Source organism: Bombina bombina, chromosome 2 (genome assembly GCF_027579735.1).
Source record: "Bombina bombina isolate aBomBom1 chromosome 2, aBomBom1.pri, whole genome shotgun sequence".
Taxonomy (NCBI): domain Eukaryota; kingdom Metazoa; phylum Chordata; class Amphibia; order Anura; family Bombinatoridae; genus Bombina; species Bombina bombina.
Window position 1 is genome coordinate 120,782,586 of NC_069500.1, and position 22,972 is coordinate 120,805,557.

At 36.3% G+C, this 22,972-nt stretch overlaps 1 protein-coding gene across 1 annotated transcript; it reads left to right on the top strand.

The window, feature by feature from the left end:
* Positions 1 to 22,972, top strand: RIMOC1 (RAB7A interacting MON1-CCZ1 complex subunit 1). The gene is made up of 6 exons (XM_053700431.1): positions 1 to 235; positions 1,288 to 1,394; positions 5,554 to 5,700; positions 9,320 to 9,454; positions 17,428 to 17,539; positions 21,929 to 22,972. The coding sequence occupies exons 1-6, from the start codon at positions 148 to 150 to the stop codon at positions 22,198 to 22,200; spliced, it is 861 nt and encodes a 286-aa protein (XP_053556406.1). The 5' UTR covers positions 1 to 147; the 3' UTR covers positions 22,201 to 22,972.

Genomic DNA, 22,972 nt, shown 5'->3' on the forward strand with positions numbered 1-22,972 from the left:
CAGGTTGCTACTGCAACTGCACATTGCATGGTGCCCTCACTCACATATACTCAACTAGGTCCAGACAGTTCTTTAGATATACCCCAGTACAACTAAAAATCACGTGATCGTGTCACATGATTTGCTTCAGTACGCTACGCTTCCAATATGGCGGCCTCCAACAGCTGTGAATGGCAGCAACGAGCAGAAGAGTTACAGCAGAAGTGGGAGAGACTAGTATCAGAAGCACGTGATGGTGAGGAGGAAAAGTTGATTTTTATAAAAAAAAATAACTATTATGTTAAGCTGGTTAAACGGGAAAGAACAGAGCGGTAGATAAGTAAAAGGTACATAGATCAGAAACTCAGAAATTGTACTTACAAAGCCTCAGTCATTTGTTATTTTCTAAAGAATGTCGTGTAGAACATGGATCAGTCATTTTAATTCATTAAGTGTGGGCGCTATATAACAGGGGCAGTTATTTAATCAACACTAGCAGCAAAACTCATTATAGGGAGGTGTAAATGTTTCACTCCTTTCCTCTCTTCATATTGTATGGCAGAAACAGCTGATACCAGAAAAGATTTGTTCACAACAATAGCGAAATGTTACAAATGTACTTAAAAGTTACTTAATTTTCAAATTTTAATAAAGGCAAGATAAAGTTTAGCTGTATTGAATGCATATAATCAGTGTAATATTTATCCTGAACGTAGTCGCTAAGTTTATTTTTAGTTTTATTATGTAATTTAGATGCAATCGTATGTTTATATTTCCTACCGTTTATTGGAATACTCCTCCCCCATGCCACTTCCGTGTTTCTATGTATAATGTCAGCGAGCGGTCTCACCCCCCTCCTTTACGTCAGGTCAATGCGCGTTCACAAAGTCGATTTCGTCTGCGCATGCGCCACTTCCCCCACTGCCCGATACAAAGTTTGTATTGTTAGCACAGAGCATGCGCAACTCACGAACGAGCACGGGTGGAACTAGGTTGAGTGTAGTCAGACGCATGCGCTCAGTAATACAGTGACGTAGGAATGGATGGGCTAAACCCCTGAAGGGGAAAAAGCTAATTTGACAGTAATATTGATCGCAACTGTCAATCAAAGATTAAAAAATGTCGGGCGGACGAAAGATTGGTGTCGGAACAGTAATTGTAAGGTAGAAAAATAAGTAATTAGGATAAATATAGTATATTGATGAATGAAACTTATGCTTATTTTTAAATCTATGAAAGATATCGTTAAGTAGTGTGCTCAACTTTACCTTACCTTTAAGTATACTAAACCTATTGTTTGATTTCTAGATGCAGTTTTGTCAAAAGCCTCTGATACCTTGCAGTCCCTGAAACAACTTTGCACAGAGAAAACAGAACCATTTAATATTTTATCAATTCTACATCTCTACAGTAAGGTATGTTCTGTACTCAATTAAAAAGCAGTTTGCAAAGAGCATTTATATCAGGTGGCGTATTTAGGTTTTGTGCTGCCCTAGGCACTAAAAATTCCGCTGCCCACTAATCCCATCCCCCAGGTTTTATGGCCATAAAATGTTTTGCTCATGAAATAATGTGAATTCTTAAAAAAAAAAAAAAAATTTCCATGTAATTACAAAGTAAACCAGGGTTTGCAAAACAATTGCGCGCACACACATACACACACACACACACACACACATCTATCGCTGCAATATATATATAAGCAAAACAAACACAGATTTCTTGAAACAATACTTCCCCAAACACAATTCGAAGTGCTGAAAGCCAACAGAACTAAAGGCAATAGCTAACTAAATAAATTAAAGTTTCAGTTACCTATAAACCGTAAGTTCCAAAGGCAGTCTCTTATTATACCACCTTGAATTTAAGCTCCCTGTGCAAAATCTCCTATTATATACCTGTATAATACTTCTAAAATAACTGTAAGCTTCATACAAATATAGCTACAAAAAATGTGCCCCCCCCCTTCAAACTGCCGCACTAGGCAAGTGCCTTGTTTGCCTAGGCCAAAATACTCCCCGTATCAGGAGCAATATAGAATTATTTAGTGGTAGATAATTATTTGCCTTTATGTGATAGTGCATCCAAAATAATTAAGTAAATCCAGATTTTAGTTTGTTGCTGTTGCACAAGAATAAATGCAGCAACGAAAACAGCTGAGTGGCACAAATAGCTGCCTTCTTCCACTTAGAGTGAATTCACATATCTAGGAAAAAAGCAAATTCCTTGTATGTATAGGTGTGAGGGTGCTATTGGAAAATTGACTACACCAAACTAAATTTGGAGGCAGTAGGTTTTGGGTGAGAAAATTAAAAGTTTTGTGGCTCTGATTGTCATAAAAATGTTGTCATATCAAAAGTCCAGTATGTTAATTGGGAAATACTTGTTTATCACAAGTCACTCTTACTTTAGGGACATTAAACACTAAATACATTTTATAAGCATTGCATTGAGGTTATTCCCCATCTCCCTCTAGTCATGGGTGCCTGTATGTTGAAATAAATCTTATACAATATTCTAGTGCTGATGTGTTTGCACAAGTACAGCAGTTCTTCTTCAGATACCTGCAGTGAAACCTAGGTTCCATAATGGCAGCACCCATGCATAGAGGAAGGTGCATGAAATGTATTTAGTGCCTCTTTAAGGTGGTGGGTATGTCGTCATGTTTCCATAGTCTTGGTATTATTTGGTACTATTAAGGACTAATTGTAAGAGTGTTTGTGGGTTGTTTTTACTAAAACTTTTTTTCTTTTTTAAAGTCTGACAATCATGTTTTTCCCCCTAAGTTACACTGACTTAAAGGGACAGTCTACCCCAGAATTTGTATAGTTTAAAAAGATAGATAATCCCTTTATTACCCATTCCCCAGTTTTGCAAACCAACACAGTTATATTAATATACTTTTTACCTCTGTGATTACCATGTATTTAAAACTCTCTACCGACTGCCCTCTTATTTAAGTTCTTTTGACACTTGCATTTTAGCCAGTCAGTGCAGAGTTATAAATAACTCCACGAGAGTGAGCACAATGTTATTTGTGTGGCACAAATGAACTAACGCTGTCTACCAGTGAAAAACTGTCAAAATGCACTGAGATAAGAGGCGGCCTTCACGGTCTTAGAAATTAACATATGAGCCTACCTAGGTTTAGCTTTCAACAATGAATACCAAGAGAACAAAGCATATTTGATGATAAAAGTAAATTGGAAAGTTGTTTTAAAGTGCATGCCCTATCTGAATCATGAAAGTTTAATTTTGACTAGAGTGTTGCTTTAAACAATGTGTACTTTTAAGTTTTCTTAAAAAGACAGTAAAATCCATCTTGACTCCAAGGTAGCAATTAGTTTTTTATTGGATCAACAAGCTACTGTAAATACTAACTGTTAAATCCTTGTATATGATGCATTGTCAAAAACACATTTTGACTTTTTTTTCCTTCTTAAAGCTTCAACTGAATTTGCTAAAACAATCTCGTTAAAGGGACAGTAAAGTCAAAATTAAAGAAACATGATACCCAAATGTTTAAGAACTTGAATGTGATGCATAACGTAGCTAAGGATACCAAGAGAATGAAGCAAATTCGATAATAGAAGTAAATTGGAAATCACATGCTCTCTCTGAACCATGAAAGAAAAAATCATGATTTATGTCCCTTTTAAATCGCCAGAGATCTGGAGTTGATTTCTTTGCTGGAAACATAGCTGTACTACTGCACCAATAAATCAACTTTACCAAAGTATTATATGGTGCACCACAAGATTATTTCAGAAGACTTAAAAACCTTAAATGATTGTCTGTGTACAAAGATACTCAGGCAAGCACAACAGACCTTTGGTGTGTTTCCTGCTACTACACATAACTTTAAATTGTTTAATGTTTATAATATGTGCTAATGTACAGTGCTGGAAAAACAAAGAATGCAAGCCTAAAGTACAAGTGGCTGCAATTTATCGTAGTGAGAGAAAGCGTTGCAGATAAACCTGAGCTATCATAAAATAAAAAGCTTTGAAGGCAAAGATCAGTGAAACTATAAATACAAAGAGAGAAAGTTGTTTTGCTTTACCCATCTATCTATAAAGCACTACAAATTATGATAATTATAATTGGAGGGGTCCACCCTGCTACTCACTTTTGATAAATCATTGAAGAGGCATGCCGGCCCAAGAGTGGTATGGTGTGGTTGGGCCCACTAGCATCCTCTTCCGCTCCTTTCCACTAGCACCCCCAATGGTAATCCAAAAGCCCCCCCCCCCCTTCCACATGTTATGCCTTTTAGTGCCTCTCTCGGTAATCCCACCATCCACCAGGGGGCAGTACCGCCTAATATGGGAACCACTGGTCTAGACTCTAGAGCATGACTATAAAAATGGTGCGTTATTGGCTACAAAAAACTGGCAGCGTTAACTGTAAAAGTGAGAAGAGATCAAGCAGAAATGAGATGAGAATGTACAGGTGAAAGTACAATTTTACATAATAAAACCATAAGCATGATCCAAAATGTTTGCCATGAAATTAATGTCAAATATATATTTTTTTTTTCAGATAGTTAAATTCATTATTGTGTGTGCTATATAGTTCATTGTTATGTGTCTGCTATTGGTGGCATAAAGATATAGTTTCTTTAGTTATTGCTATTCTGACCTTTTATATAGCGGAAAACCTACATTTGCCAATAGGCGTATTCTTAACTCCTTCACTGCTAAGTAGGGATGCACATTTAGATCTAGGATCCGAAAGCGGAAGCAAGCAGTGGCTCGTACCCTTCGGATAATTTCATACCCGGATTGATTCCTGTAAAAGATCCCCACTCTTAAGATCTCTGCAAATCCAGATCTTAGAGTGGGGATCTTTTACAAGAATCAATCCGTCTACGAAAATAGTCCATTGCAGCTCCTGAGCCTTCCTAGGTATGGTTTTGAACAAGGGACACCAAGAGAATGAGGTAAATTAGATAATGCAAGTTTTTTTATTGCATGCTCTGTCTAAATTGTGAACGTTTAAGTTTGGCTGCGCTGTCCCTTTTTAAGATCCTCTCCCCAACCCATGTTTTTACTTGTTATTTTTAGATGGCTTGTTGCTTTTCAAGGCCATATATAAGAGCAGATGATTATCTTTAGCTGCTAAGAGAGCTGAGATTGACGGTTTTGAATAACCTCCTTGGTATTCCTCCCCTTTGTGACATCACCACAAATGTGGTCACTTGTACTTCCACTGAACCTTGGGAGTGCTGCCCACTAAGCCACAAATGATCCCCGGACTGTAGCTGGGGGGCGTCACCAAAAACTGCTTTAGATCAGGGAGCCACCTTCATGACGACAATGGGTTGTCATACATACTCAGGCAGTGATGCACATAGCGACAGTGTTTTAACAATGCTTTCCATGTTTGTCTCTCGCTGTTATTACTTTTTATTATTATTTTTTTCTGCAAGCTATTATTTAAGTATGTTCCATAAATAAATCTCACTCCGTGTCCATGCTATTACTTACCTTTGATTATTCCATTTTATTTAGATATCATGACATTCCAACGCTATCTTAAGCATGAATTGTGGTATGTTCTTGTTTCCTATAGGCTGTCTTAGACATTACATTCTTTGAGGAAAACCAGCTGGTAAATGAGGACTTTCCAGAGGACTCTTCACAACAGAAGGTCAAAGACCTTATTCAAATGCTTTCAGAACCAGAACTTTTAGCCAAAGAAGCTAATATGGGCAAAGAGGTGACCAGTTCTGTTAGATAAACTTTAAATACAGTTGCTTTGATTGCTGTGTATATTGTGGTAAAGGTTACGGATTACTTAAAGGGATATTAACCCCTTCCTGCCGGAACTTATTTGTCTACATCAGAACAAAGTTTTAATGTAAACAAATAAGTAAAAATTGAAATCACGCAGTTTTTCATGTGATCGCTTGATTTCAATGATGTGATTGGGTCAGGGGTGGAGTGCCTATGATGCTAGGTATGACTTCCAGCCCGGCTATAGCTTTAGGACAGCCAAACGGCTAGGACATTTCATGCTGTCCTAACAGTGCTAAAGCCTAGCGCAGTGAGGGCGGCATGGAACGTCCTAACGGTTGGATGGGGTTAAACAGTGCTCCTTTGGTAAAAACAAATATGGTAAATCAAAGTAAACATAAAAAGTGTAAAAAACTAACAAAAACAAAACCCCCAAAACATCACTTACTTGTTTTCTTTGCAGAATTACTTAGAAGTTTTCACTGCAGTCCCTGCCCCCAGTGTGAAAAGAGTGGAACATTTTTTAATTTAAAGGGACATTAAACACTAAATACATGCAAGATAGAATGATGCATTCAAAGAAAAGATTAGTCCATGACTAACATGTAGATGTATTTTTTAAAGTTGCATTAGTGGTTTAAAAAGTGACAAAATAAGTGTAAAGTTTTAGGGTCTATAAAACACTGGGAGCTGCCATGTTGTAACTTGTGTTACCTTCTCTGCTGTGGCCAATTAGGGACAGTTATACATAGGTCACTAGAGTGTTCAGCCAATGGTTGTGCTGGATTTAACAGTGTTCTGCACTTCCATTTCTAACAGGAACTGAAAAGCACACAATTTCAGAATGGAATTACAGGCAAAGAGGACAAAATAAATAATGAAAGTATATTGCAGAGTTGTTTTATTATATACAATTTATCATTTTATATTGCCATCTCAAAGTGTTTAATGCCCATTTAAGTTTCATATTAGCAGTTGTGAGCATGAGCAAATCTGATTATCCAGTCTATGTACTTGATACCAAACCAACTCTAGAAGTTTTATGACATTGTACTAAATAAGCTTCCACAGGCTCCTTGTAGGGCTCTGACAAATTTAAATTTAAAGTAAATAAAAGGTAAATTCCATTAAAATAGATGAAGAATAATACATATTGTAACGATTTTTATTAAATATAAGCCACTGCTTAGTGCTTTTTATCCCTTTTTATGCCAAAAGCCCAATTTTTTTTTTTATTTCATGCTTTAGATAGATTGTACAATTTTAAACAACTTTCCAATTTACATCTATTTAATTTGCTTCATTCTCTTGGTATCCTTTGTTGACTTAGCTGAAAGCCAATGGCAAGAGGCATATATGTGAAGCCACCAATCGGCAGCTTCTGAGCATACATATTTATACTTTTCAACAAAGGATACACAGCGAACAAAACAAATTAGACTTCATAAATACATTGGAAAGTTATTTAAAAAAATTGCATGCTCTGTCTGAATCATGAAAGAAAAACATTCGGTTTCATGTCCCTTTAAGTAATTACTGTGTTGGGTATTTGTATCTTTTCTCCACAAACTGCCATAACCGGATTTACCTTAAAGTGAAGGTAAAGTTTTACAATCTTAAAGACAACCTAGCATTTATCCTTATGACCCTAATCTAGTCGCTAAGTTTTTTTTTTTTTTTTTTTTTATTACTTCTATGTTTTTGCTAAAAAAATATACCGGTATTTAAAGCTCCCTACCGCTTAGCTAATAACTCCTCCCAAGTCCTACATCCATCTTCTTGTCACGTCACTTCGCCCCAAAATGCGCGTTCACCGGCAGTCTAAAAATGCGCATGCGCCAATCGGCGATTTTTGAGAACCACTGCGCATGCATTAATCCCGTAACATTATTTCCCAATGAGCACGGGAGAGCACCATTGTAATCAGGCTGTAAATGAATTGAAAAGAGCATGCGCAGTGAGTAAAGGGGCGGATGACACGGAGCTACGGCCGCCTAACGGCCGAAATTTTAATTGGTCCCTCAAAGAACGTGATTAAGACCTTTTAAAAAAAAAAAATGTATATACGGGTTGAATTAGATGAAGTTACGAAAATGAATTCTAAAGGGTAAAACTTGATTTTTACTATAAATTGTAAAAAAATTATGAGTGAAACTTATATTTATTTTGCCTCAACAATGTGGTGCTTGATTGAATTAGAGTTAACTTTAACACCACTTTAAATGTTAACAAGTTCACCCTCTTTTCAAATTAATTTTGCAGTTACTGTTTAGGGTGCCTCTCAAGAGAGGCAAATTTAGTTAGCTCCACATCTGTGCCATTGGTTGGTTCTGTGTATTATTATTTTTTTGCTAAAATTTACTACACACTTAATATTATTATTTTTATTATTACTAGTAATTATAATCACACATACATATGTATATTATGTAAGATGGTTTACTATAGTCTGCTGAATTTATGAAGTACTTACTGGTAAATGTAGTGGTCAGATACTTTCATTTTATTTGTCCATTCAGAATCTGAACCCTGATATGTTTAAATATTTTATTATTTGAAGCATAAATACAGAGAGAAACACACCCACAGGAACGACTAACCGGCTCAATAACATTCTTAGCCTGTTCTATGGTGATTTACCACCTGGGTGTAGCCTCTTTTTAGCCCAGTAATACTTTTCACAGAGTAGAACTTTCCTGTAGTATATCAGTCTGATTCCGCCTATTATGGTCAGTCCAGCGCCGAAATACCAGGCAATTCCTCTCTGAACAAGGAACACCACAACGCCAGACAATAGTTTCGGGCCTTCATTGGGCCTTGTCAGTGAGGTGAAGCCATATTCCTCTAAGCACACTGAGCAAGGAGTCCACGTATGGTTGCCCCTTTTTCCCTTAGGGAGCCTAAATACACACAGAGAGAAGCGCACTCACAGGAACGAACAACCAGCTCACTGATGAGGCCCATAGAAGGCCGAAAAGATCATATGAGGTTGCCGTTTCCATTGTTCAGAGGAGAATTGCCTGGTATTTTAGGGCTATACTGACCTTGTTAGGTGGGATCAGACTGATATACTTCAGGTAAGTTTTCCTCTGTGAAAAGCACAATTTGGCAAAAAGAAACTACTACCAGGTGGTAACTGGGCCATAGAACAAGCCACTGTTGTTTGTTCCTGGCAGACTGCTTCTCTTTGTTTGAATTACATGAAGCATGCTAAATAGAAAGGAGGACTCTATGAAAATTACGTTTCAGTTCACAAACTCCAAGTATATCTATAATCCCATAATTAACTGAAAGTACATCACACTGGGTTAGATTCACTGTAAGCCCCTACCCTTCCTATAGTCCATTTACTAAAGCTCACAAGACTGAAGTCTGGTAATGAATCTAGCCCATAATGCTGTGGTCTAGGGGGATATAGGAATGCATGCTTGTAACTATGTACATGTTAGATTCCTCAAAATTACTATGCAGTATGTTTCCTTGTAGCAATACAAGCATTAGATGAGTAGAAGAGTTCTTTGATCTGGTCACCAAAACACCACAATTGCAATACACAGGGTCTTCATTTGTAGTCATAAGTCTATTTTCTTCTTTTTTCTCAGCCTCCAGTTGTTGTCCTTGAGGATGAAGTGTTGGAATGTCTGTACTGGAGGCGTGGAGCTCTGCTGTATATGTATAGTCATACTGTAAGAGAAAGAGAGGGCTGGCTTTGTAGACATGCAAGTACATTCAAACAGGTATCTGCTTCTCTGCCAAACAGAATGTAATTAATATCCATACATAAACTCACTGTGGTTTAAAGAAAAATGTATAGCTGTAGCTATTAAAATGAAAGCAACAGAACAATTATGGTGTGTTATGATTGTATATTACATATCCTGTGGTGAGGAACAACTAAGGAAAACCGAAACTTGAAAATAAATATATATACCGTTTCAGAATAACAACCTTTTTTTTCAGTCATGTGACTGCTATTGAAAAGCATTGAGAAGCAGTGCATTGATTAAAATAGCCAGTAGGTGGAGCTGTCCACTTGTGTTGCAGCAAAGATATGCAAGCAAAGCAAGCTGAACTTAATCGGTTTAACCAGACCTGAGCTATTGAGCAGATTTCAAAGGAACAAGATCTTCCTGTCTATAAATCATTGCAGATTGGAATGCATAGAAAGAACTGTTTGCAGAAAAATGCAAGTAAAGTCTGTGTTGTGTGATTATTTTATTAGGTTTATAATGCTGTTTATCAAATGTTTTTGCTCATTTAACTTAGTTTAATTATATATTCTGTGTTGTGTGATTATTTCATTAGGTTTATAATGCTGTTCAGCATTTAAAATCTTCATTTCAAAGCTTTAAAAATAATGTATTAGGTGTTACTTATGACAATTTTGAGAGGGGCCTGGAACCTAACTCCCTCACTTCCCATTAACTTACATTATAAACTGGGTTTCAATTTACAGCCAATCCTTCTGGAACCTAACCCCAGCGTAAACTGAGGGCTACCTGTGTGTGTGTGTATATGTATATGTGTGTGGATCTAAAAAACATAATTAAGATATAGGAGTAAGAGTATATATTTTTTGTATTCAGGGTTTTAGTTCACTTCTTTTCAGAAACTAAAGTGCAGATATTTTTTTTTATATACTGTATATAATATATATATATATATATATATATATATATATATATATATATATATATATATATATATATATATATATATATATATATACAGTAAATAAAAAAAAATCTGCACTTTAGTTTCTGAAAAGAAGTGAACTAAAACCCTGAATTCAAAAAATATATACTCTTACTCCTATATCTTAGTTATGTTTTTTAGATCCAGGTTTGCCAAGATCTAGCATATGGAGGGTATTCTCAAATAGTTTTAATCATGTGGTAGTAAAAAAAAATGCGGTAGTAAAAAAAAATCCCATCCAAATGTTTTATTTATCCATTTAAAGTGAATGTAATTTTTTTTTGTTATTAAAGTAAACCTACTTGCTCACAATATTATATATATTAAAACCGCAATATTATTTTTCGAATATAAATAATCTTTATCGTTTTATTTCAATTCCAACTTATCAGCGTTATAATCATTGAACTCCTCCCAACCGTCTTTTTCCTGTATCTCACCCCAATTTCCCCTGCATCATTTCAATATTTACCACCCACTCGATGACGTCTGTTTGAAGCTCGTTCATGATCAGGGGTGACATACGCGCATGCGTATAGCAAACAAAATGCTATAAACCTCAGCACCTCGTTTCCCATTGCGCATGCGTTTAAACTCTGTAAATATATTATAAACAAAGTATTCAACGAGCATTGAGTATGCTACGTCATGGAGTAGTTCACGCATGCACTGTTAAAGTGCGTGACGTAGCGAACAACCGGCCTGACGCCCCGGGGGTGAAAAAAATATTAAGAAAGCGAAGTGTCAATCATAAATCAAATGTGGGACCAAAATAGCAGACTGAGGAATCGGCGATAAGAATCGCAAGTAAAAATATATATATTTACTTTTATATAGAGATTGTAAAAATATGATGAATTAAACTAACCTTTATTTTGGCAATTACACACTTTGATGAAGAGCAATTCGGTTGACTTTACATGCACTTTAACTAAAAACTGTTGATCTCAGGTGGGGATTCTGATTCCTCTGTGCATCCCTGGCCTCAGATTGGGAAAATATGAGGTAGATATGTTCTAAGTGACTGGAAGGTCTGGTCATCAAATAAAAAACTATGGTTTTTCCTCTCCTCTAGAAAGCACAGGATTATATGTTTTCTTTATTATGGATGCAAATTATTGGATTATACTTAAAATACCTTCTCATTGCAGTTGCCTATCATACAGTTATGTTAAAATATACCACTATAATGTTTACTAAATATATATTAATATATTATTAATTATTACCGTGCGTTCACATATTACACAGATTTAAGGATTTTTTAAAAAAAAATTTTTTTAACTTAACACATAACACTAAGACTTTATTGGTGGTTCATCTTTTGGGAACAATTTTCTCTCTTGGGCAGAACTGTGATATAATTTGAATTTTGGCCCTCTTCTTTTTTATTTTGGACTAGGACATTCAGGAATCTTTTCCTTTATCACGTGGCATGGTCAATTAGTTCCTCACGTTACTTTTATTTTTAGAAATATTCAATACTTATCTTCTTAGCTTGTGGTAAACACATAGGCCTAGATTTGGAGTTTGGCGGTAGCCGTGAAAACCAGCGTTAGAGGCTCCTAACGCTGGTTTTAGGCTACCGCCGGTATTTGGAGTCATTCAAAAAAGGGTCTAACGCTCACTTTTCAGCCGCGACTTTTCCATACCGCAGATCCCCTTACGTCAGTTGCGTATCCTATCTTTTCAATGGGATCTTTCTAACTCCGGTATTTAGAGTCGTGTCTGAAGTGAGCGTTAGAAATCTAACGACAAAACTCCAGCCGCAGAAAAAAGTCAGTAGTTAAGAGCTTTCTGGGCTAACGCCGGTTCATAAAGCTCTTAACTACTGTACTCTAAAGTACACTCACTAACACCCATAAACTACCTATGTACCCCTAAACCTAGGCCCCCCCACATTGCCGACACTCAATTACATTTTTTTAACCCCTAATCTGCCGACCGCCACCTATGTTATACTTATGTACTCCTAATCTGCTGCCCCTAACACCGCCGACCCCTATATTATATTTATAAACCCCTAATCTGCCCCCTCAACGTCGCCTCCACCTGCCTACACTTATTAACCCCTAATCCGCCTAACTAACCCTATAATAAATAGTATTAACCCCTAATCTGCCCTCCCTAACATTGCTGACACCTAACTTCAATTATTAACCCCTAATCTGCCGACTGGAGCTCACCGCTTTTCTAATAAATGTATTAACCCCTAAAGCTAAGTCTAACACTAACACCCCCCTAAGTTAAATATAATTTAAATCTAATGAATTTAATTAACTCTTATTAAATAAATTATTCCTATTTAAAGCTAAATACTTACCTGTAAAATAAATCCTAATATAGCTACAATATAAATTATATTTATATTATAGCTATTTTAGGATTAATATTTATTTTACAGGTAACTTTGTATTTATTTTAACCAGGTACAATAGCTATTAAATAGTTAAGAACTATTTAATAGCTAAAATAGTTAAAATAATTACAAAATTACCTGTAAAATAAATCCTAACCTAAGTTACAATTAAACCTAACACTACACTATCAATAAATAAATTAAATACAATTCCTACAAATAAATACAATGAAATAAACTAACTAAAGTATAAAAAAGAACTAAGTTACAAAAAATAAAAAAATATTTAGAAACATTAGAAATATATTACAACAATTTTAAACTAATTACACCTACTCTAAGCCCCCTAATAAAATAAAGCCCCCCAAAATAAAAAAAATGCCCTACCCTATTCTAAATTACTAAAGTTCAAAGCTCTTTTACCTTACCAGCCCTGAACAGGGCCCTTTGCGGGGCATGCCCCAAGAAGTTCAGCTCTTTTGCCTGTAAAAAAAAACATACAATACCCCCCCCCAACATTACAACCCACCACCCACATACCCCTAATCTAACCCAAACCCCCCTTAAATAAACCTAACGCTAAGCCCCTGAAGATCTCCCTACCTTGAGTCGTCTTCACCCAGCCGAGCCAAATTCTTCATCCAAGCGGAGCAAGAAGAGGTCCTCCATCCGGTAGAAGTCTTCATCCAAGCAGGGCAGAAGAGGTCTTCCATCCGATTGAAGTCTTCATCCAAGAGGCATCTTCTATCGTCATCCATCCGGAGCGGAGCGGCAGCATCCTGAAGACCTCCAACGCGGAACATCCATCCTGGCCGACGACTGAACGATGAATGACGGTTCCTTTAAATGACGTCATCCAAGATGGCGTCCCTCGAATTCCGATTGGCTGATAGGATTCTATCAGCCAATCGGAATTAAGGTAGGAATATTCTGATTGGCTGATGGAATCAGCCAATCAGAATCAAGTTAAATCCGATTGGCTGATCCAATCAGATTGAGCTCGCATTCTATTGGCTGTTCCGATCAGCCAATAGAATGCGAGCTCAATCTGATTGGCTGATTGGATCAGCCAATCGGATTGAACTTGAATATTCCTACCTTAATTCCGATTGGCTGATAGGATTCTATCAGCCAATCGGAATTCGAGTGACGCCATCTTGGATGACGTCATTTAAAGGAACCGTCATTCATCGTTCAGTCGTCGGCCAGGATGGATGTTCCGCGTCGGAGGTCTTCAGGATGCTGCCGCTCCGGATGGATGACGATAGAAGATGCCTCTGGGATGAAGACTTCAATCGGATGGAAGACCTCTTCTGCCCTGCTTGGATGAAGACTTCTACCGGATGGAGGACCTCTTCTTGCTCCGTTTGGATGAAGAATTTGGCTCGGCTGGGTGAAGACGACTAAAGGTAGGGAGATCTTCAGGGGCTTAGTGTTAGGTTTATTTAAGGGGGGTTTGGGTTAGATTAGGGGTATGTGGGTGGTGGGTTGTAATGTTGGGGGGGGGGTATTGTATGTTTTTTTTTACAGGCAAAAGAGCTGAACTTCTTGGGGCATGCCCCGCAAAGGGCCCTGTTCAGGGCTGGTAAGGTAAAAGAGCTTTGAACTTTAGTAATTTAGAATAGGGTAGGGCATTTTTTTTATTTTGGGGGGCTTTGTTATTTTATTAGGGGGCTTAGAGTAGGTGTAATTAGTTTAAAATTGTTGTAATATATTTCTAATGTTTGTAAATATTTTTTTATTTTTTGCAACTTAGTTCTTTTTTATTTTTTGTACTTTAGTTAGTTTATTTCATTGTATTTATTTGTAGGAATTGTATTTAATTTATTTGATAGTGTAGTCTTAGGTTTAATTGTAGATAATTATAGGTATTTTATTTAATTTATTTATTGATAGTGTAGTGTTAGGTTTAATTGTAACTTAGGTTAGGATTTATTTTACAGGTAAATTTGTAATTATTTTAACTATTTTAGCTATTAAATAGTTCTTAACTATTTAATAGCTATTGTACCTGGTTAAAATAAATACAAAGTTACCTGTAAAATAAATATTAATCCTAAAATAGCTATAATATCATTATAATTTATATTGTAGCTATATTAGGATTTATTTTACAGGTAAGTATTTAGCTTTAAATAGGAATAATTTATTTAATAAGAGTTAATTAATTTTGTTAGATTAAAATTATATTTAATTTAGGTGGGTGTTAGCTTTAGGGGTTAATACATTTATTAGAATAGCGGTGAGCTCCAGTCGGCAGATTAGGGGTTAATAATTGAAGTTAGGTGTCGGCGATGTTAGGGAGGGCAGATTAGGGGTTAATACTATTATAGGGTTAGTGAGGCGGATTAGGGGTTAATAAGTGTAGGCAGGTGGAGGCGACGTTGTGGGGGGCAGATTAGGGGTTAATAAATATAATATAGGGGTCGGCGGTGTTAGGGGCAGCAGATTAGGGGTACATAGGGATAATGTAAGTAGCGGCAGTTTACGGAGCGGCAGATTAGGGGTTAAAAATAATATACAGGGGTCAGCAATAGCGGGGGCGGCAGATTAGGGGTTAATAAGTGTAAGGTTAGGGGTGTTTAGAAACGGGGTACATGTTAGGGTGTTAGGTGCAGACATAGGAAGTGTTTCCCCATAGCAAACAATGGGGCTGCGTTAGGAGCTGAACGCAGCTTTTTTTCAGGTGTTAGGTTTTTTTTCAGCTCAAACAGCCCCATTGTTTCCTATGGGGGAATCGTGCACTAGCACATTTTTGAGGCTGGCCGCGTCCGTAAGCAACTCTGGTATCGAGAGTTGAAGTTGCGTTAAATATGCTCTACGCTCCTTTTTTGGAGCCTACCGCAGCCATTCTGTGGACTCTCAATACCAGAGTTATTTTAGAGGTGCGGCCAGAAAAAAGCCAGCGTTAGATTCGCGGGTCGTTACCGACAAAACTCTAAATCTAGCCGATAGTTAGTGCACCCTACCGCAATTGGCAGATTTGCGCGATAATCTTTGTTCAATTCTGTGTTTAATACACAGGTATAGTTTTTATTATACATTTCATTTCATATTGGCATCACCGTGCTTGGTTTTACCACTAATCAAGTACCATATAAAACAGATAGCACATTTGATTATTTCACACACTGTGCTCCAGCAGGGACATACATATAACACTGGGACCCGGAGAGTAGGTTGCAAGCACACAGAAGGATTCCAAGTGTTTCTATTTAACCAGTTTTACCTATTGTTATAAGGAATCAAGTGGTAGCACTCACTGTTATCCCAGCTGGGACAAATTTGTACCATTAATTTGTACTATTTACTGTTTTTATCATTCGCTCTGTAATTTTAATTTGATGTATTTTTAACTGATGCATTGTGATTAGATATCTCCGTTTTAATTATTGCACATGGATCCATGTTGTTTGTAATTTATATGTAAATAAACACTACATAATAACTTTTAATCAAAATAGTTTTTTCCTACATTCCACGACCGGATCAATCAGACCTGGCCTACTAGTGGCGCTTTTGTTCCTTGATACCTTAATAAAAATTATTTGTTGAAAAAAACTAAAGAATAATGATCCTTTGGCTCTTTAGTTCAGATTTCATTTGAGGCCTGACTTGTTCAATTCTGAAAAGGCTGAAATGTTATAGAAACATTGCTCTTATTTTATTTAGTTTTTTATTTTAATGCATTTGACCATTACAAACATAATACAAAAAATGTAACAAACATACAAAAGCGTCCCATATATAAAAGTTCAGTTGCTAATGGACAATTTGGTAGCGTAAGGAATACATAGGGAAAGATGATCTAAAGCGCTATCCATGGGAATTTTAGAAAGAAAGTTTAGCTGTTTATCTAGCTTTGTAGGGTTATGGATATTTTGATCATCAGGTTTTTAGTGTTCACATCTTGCATAGCTTCATGAGTCTAAAGCGTTCCAGTCCTAAGTCAAAAGCTACTCAGGAGGCAAAGTTTTTATAAGTACATTTCTCAGATATCAATATAGTTCAGAGCATAAAAAGAGAATTCTATTCATAAACACCAGAAGTCACTTTATCAGAATCTTACCATCCCTCTGGTTATTAATGTTTTTATATTCGTCATACCGGTGTTCATCTAAGCATTTTTTTTCTATTTCCCCCCCCCCCCCTCAAACACTATAATTGTATCACTCAACTAAATTTTATATTTTCCCTAAAGCAACATTTTAATAACTATCAGATGAAATCTATAATATGTTTAAAAGGATGGTAAATCCTAGTGTTTGTGAAAAGCTAGGATTTACTATTGGAACAAATAAAGTTCCTTTATTTGTTTGAAGCGTTTGCTGCGCTGAGCGCCTCAGGCAGCCCACAGCAGAGCGCTATTTTGCTGTGAGGTGACATTTGCACGGCTATTTGCTAAGAGGTATAAACATCACCTCACAGCAAAATAGTGTTCTGCCGTGGGCTGCCTGAGCAGCTCAGTGCAGAAAATGCTGCAGACAAAGGAACTTCATGACTGAAAGTCCCCTTTATTTGTTCCAATGGTAAATCCTAGCGTTTCACAAACGCTAGGCTTTACCTTCCCTTAAAATGATCTGATTTTTACATTTACATATATTAAATGTAACTACTGTGGCACACATACTAATAATGAACCTTCTGTATTGCCAGTGCCTTAATGACGGAGTTCTTTTCCTGCTGAAAATGCTAAAGACAAGGAGCCCAGTGAATCTAAATGATGTCACGTTTCGAGATTTAAGCACTGCTACTTTGCTTAACCAAGGTAACAGAGGCAAAGATCTTTTGATTTATTTATTTGTTTATCTATTTAAAATGTACAAATTTATGTAAAGCTACCTCCAAGAGAGTTGGGTTGATGTATGTGAATGTGTCTATTTATAAATGTTTCTAATTTAAATGGCCATGAAACCCAACATTTTTATTTCATGATACAGATAGAGAATACAATTTTTTCAACTTTCTAATTTACTTTTATCAAATGTGCTTTATTATCTTAGTATCCTTTGTTGGAGCAGCAATGCACTACATGGTGTTAAATGAACATAGGAGAGCCAATGACAATAGACCTATATGTGCAGCCACCAATCAGCAGTTAGTTCCCACTAGCACATTGCTGTTCCTACCGTATGATTTTCAACTAAGGATACCAAGAGAACAAAGCAAATTAGATAACAGAAGTAAATTGGAATTATTTTTTTTTTGCTCTGTCTGAATAATGAAAGTTTATTTTTTACAGTACCTTCAATCTGTTTTCTACAGCATACCATGCATTCAGGTAATGGAAATTCCCATACACTAACAATATGCTCATGTCTTTACACACATTTTACGTTCAAAAATTAATTCAATAGAATTAAGTATTATGCAGTTTTTTTTAAGTTACATTAGTTGTTTATTTAAAAAACAAAACAAGTTTTGGTGTCCATAAAGATATGCGTGTCACTATGTTGTAACCTAGATTTCCTTCTATGCTGAGGTTAAGGTCAGATATACATAGGTCACTAGAGTATGCAGCCAATTACTGCGTGGAATATAGCAGTGTTAAAATTAAAGGGACAGTCAACACCAGAATTTTTGTTGTTTTAAAAGATAGATAATCACTTTATTACCCATTCCCCAGTTTTGCATAAACAACACAGTTATATTAATATACTTTTTACCACTGTGATTACCTTGTATCTAAGTATCTTATGACAGCCCCCTGATCACATGACATTTTATTTATTATCTATTGACTTTCATTTTAGCCAATTAGTGCAGTGTCTGCCACAATCCACGGGCGTGCTCACAATGTTATCTATAGGGTTTACCTGAACTAGCTCTCCCCTGCTTTGAAAAGCAAATACAAAAGCATGTGATTAGAGGCGGCCTTCAAGGGCTTAGAAATTATCATATGAGCCTTCCTAGGTCTAGCTTTCAACTAAGAATACCAAAAGAACAAAGCAAAATTGGTGATAAAAGTAAATTGGAAAGTTGTTTAAAATTACATGCCCAATTTGAAACATGAATGGTTTTCTTGGACTTGACTGTCCCTTTAAGTGAAAGGGACATGAAACCCAATTTTTTTTCTTTCATGATTCAGATAGAGCTTGTGATTTGAAACAACTTTTCCATTTACTTCTATTATCTAATTTGATTTGTCCTCTTGGTATCCTATGTTGAAAAAGATAGCTATTTAGGCTTAGAAGCTGCTGATTGGTTGCTGCACATATATACTTCATGTTATTGGCTCACCCGGTGTGTTAACTAGCTCCCAGTAGTGCATTGCTTCTTCTTCAACAAAGGATAAGAGAATGAAGCAAATTAGATAATACAAGTTGTTTAAAATTGTATTCTCATGTAGAATCCTTCGATAGCTCAGCTGGTAGAGCGGAGGCTTGTAGTGCTAAAATTGTATTCTCATGTAGAATCCTTCGATAGCTCAGCTGGTAGAGCGGAGGCTTGTAGTGCTAAAATTGTATTCTCATGTAGAATCCTTCGATAGCTCAGCTGGTAGAGCGGAGGCTTGTAGTGCTAAAATTGTATTCTCATGTAGAATCCTTCGATAGCTCAGCTGGTAGAGCGGAGGCTTGTAGTGCTAAAATTGTATTCTCATGTAGAATCCTTCGATAGCTCAGCTGGTAGAGCGGAGGCTTGTAGTGCTAAAATTGTATTCTCATGTAGAATCCTTCGATAGCTCAGCTGGTAGAGCGGAGGCTTGTAGTGCTAAAATTGTATTCTCATGTAGAATCCTTCGATAGCTCAGCTGGTAGAGCGGAGGCTTGTAGTGCTAAAATTGTATTCTCATGTAGAATCCTTCGATAGCTCAGCTGGTAGAGCGGAGGCTTGTAGTGCTAAAATTGTATTCTCATGTAGAATCCTTCGATAGCTCAGCTGGTAGAGCGGAGGCTTGTAGTGCTAAAATTGTATTCTCATGTAGAATCCTTCGATAGCTCAGCTGGTAGAGCGGAGGCTTGTAGTGCTAAAATTGTATTCTCATGTAGAATCCTTCGATAGCTCAGCTGGTAGAGCGGAGGCTTGTAGTGCTAAAATTGTATTCTCATGTAGAATCCTTCGATAGCTCAGCTGGTAGAGCGGAGGCTTGTAGTGCTAAAATTGTATTCTCATGTAGAATCCTTCGATAGCTCAGCTGGTAGAGCGGAGGCTTGTAGTGCTAAAATTGTATTCTCATGTAGAATCCTTCGATAGCTCAGCTGGTAGAGCGGAGGCTTGTAGTGCTAAAATTGTATTCTCTATCTGAATAACAAAATAATTTTTTTTGGATTTCTTGTCCCTTTTTAAATGCCTCTTGTTTTAAAAAGTGTACTTGTCCCACTCTCCCTAAAAGGCCAAAAAGCTAATTATGTGACCTGCAAATCAAATAGCTTGCTTTGGCAATTTAGAGCATTTAAAATTCCTAGGTTACAGATTTTGCTTTTTGGCCTTGGATAACACACTTTTTTTTTTTTTTTTTTTTTTTTTAACAGAAAATAGAGATTTGTAATGTCCATTTAAAAAAGACAGTTTACCCCGACATGTTCTCCCCTTTAATTTGTTCATAATAATCAATTTTTCCTGCTGGTGTGTATTGACATCGGCAAGACCTGTACTATAAACAAGCCCAATAAGAGGGCTTGTTAACAACCGCCGACGTACAAGGTATGTTGGTGGTCGTTAAGGGGTGCAAATAGCACCTTTACATTTATATGGACATCTGAAATAGCTGGTTTTGCCTATACTACCCCTACCTATGCTGAAAGTTTCTATACTTAAGTATTGGTTACAAAAAAACTGTGTAAACATAGCAAGCAGAAGAAATTACACTCCCAGTGGGAGGTGGGAGAAGCAATAAAATGTTAATTTTCAATTGTTCTCTAAGTATTAGGCTTTAGTAAACAGACAGAGATTAGATAAAGAAGTGTGTGTAGAAAGTGATAAAATAAGAAAATCTGATTTCCTTCAAGCTCAACCCATTTTAATGGGTTGTGATTTCAAAGGACAAAATCAGCTATTTTGTATTAAAAAATAAACCTAAAGAAGCACTTTCTCATACTTTTTTTTTTTTTTTTTTTTTTATAATCTACAGCTGGTATGACAAGTCATTGAAGGAAAAAAACATTTTTAAGTACTCGGTTCCTTAACTCTAGCCCTAACCAAAATATTATTCCTCTACTGCCCTGAGATAGGTGATCGTCAATATTGTATGGTGACAATACATTGTAGTGAGAAAAAAAAGGAGAGAATAGAGGCATAAAGGTTAAAACAATATTGGTTATTAACAGTGCAGGCTTGATCTTATCTTGGGCATAGTATTTTTTTCTTAACAAAAGCATCTGACACCAGACATATTAACGATAGCTGCTTCATGAAGACTAGTTCTACCTCATCAAATTTTCTTCATTCTCTTGGTATCTTTATTTGAAAAGCAGGAATGAAACTTTAGGAGCCGGCCCATTTTACGTTTAGCACCTGGGTAGCACTTGCTTGATTGGTAGCTAAATGTAGCCACCAATCGGCAAGCGCTATCCATTATGAGTATTATTGTATTGTACTGTATTCTTGTAAACCGCGGCTAATCACCCGTAAGGGTCTCAAAGCGCTGCTCATTTTATCGACCTCTGAAGGATGAAGGGCTGAGTGGACCTCGCAGGGGATCGAACCTGCAACCCTTGGGTTGCTACAGAGCTCAGTTACAGTGCCACAAAGCCTTAAAAGCTGCAAATGCCAACTTCATAAATCCTCTCCTATGAATTAAAATCCTGATTTGCTTACAAACTGAAATTCATTTAAGATATGTTTAATAACATTTTATTCTAGGATGCAAATCTTTTTTTCTTTTTCTGTTTTACTATGCATACTGTAAACCCCCTAGCTTCGAAAATCTCTATTATTGCAGGTCCAAGAGTGACAGATTTACTTTAAGGGGACAGAAAATGTGGACCGCATATCTGAGTACACACTAAATCACTGAATATGACGAAATTGTTTGACATGTCTGTACTGTATACTGGAAACATGATATTTGTAATGTCTTTACTAAAATAATATACTGATTTGCTAACTATATATTAATTTTGGATACTCTGAAAAACTACAAATGTAATTTTGTGTTTACTATAAAATGCTATATTTTGTAAACAACTCAAATATTTATTTCTTTTTACGTTCAAAGGTATTTTCAGCGATGTTCACGTCTTGGCTTTAATGTACTGTGGAGAGATGTGTTACTGGATGCTTAAGTATTGCAGTGACAAAGAACAATCTACAGATGATGGACCCCACAAAGAATGTTGTAACACGTCACAATTTAATTTGCAGGACTTTAAAGGAACAGGGGAGAAAGCTTTAGAGACTTATATTTATGTGTGTGAAGGACCTCTCAGCGGACATGGTTGGAGTACAGAAAATGCAAAGAATATTTTGCAGTTGTTGAATAAAAGATGAAACAGTACAAATTCACAATCATGTTGGACTTTACAAAAGCAATAAGTTAAAATGTGTTTTTTTGTTTTTAAAGGTTTCTATTGGGAACGTTATTCTATACATGAGCCTATTGTATGTTTTGGAAGGAAACTATGCTTTTGCATTAAAGGGACAGTCTCTATTCTAAATTAAGCTTTCATGATTCCAATAGGGCATGCAATTTTAAACAACTTTCCAATTTACCTTTATCATCAAATTTGCTTTGCTCTCTTGATATTCTTTGTGGAAAGCTTAACCTGGGTAGGCTCATATACTAATTTCTAAGCCGTTGAACTGCCTCTTATCTCAGTGCATTTTGACAGTTAGACATTGCTAGTTCATGTGTGTCAGATAACGCTGTGCTCACTCCTGTGGAGTTATTTAAGTCTCAGCACTGATTGGTTAAACTGCATGTCTGTCAAAAGAACTGAGATAAGGGGTTAGTCTGCAGAGGCTTCGATACAAGGTAATCACAGAGGTAAAAAGCATATGACTATAACTGTTGGTTATGTGGTATTATCTATCTTTTTTTAAACAATAACAATTCTGGAGTAGACCGTCCCTTTAACATACAAGCCATGAAATTGAGGAGAGTAACAGGACCAATAATTATAAACATACAGCCAAATATGTCAGTGTACTAGAAATAGTTTTATTTATAGAAGATCACTAGTACCAATAATTTAATTATAAGAGAAAATGTACATACTGTCTTTTTATTATTTCAAATAAAATTTTCAGTAACTTTTAGCAA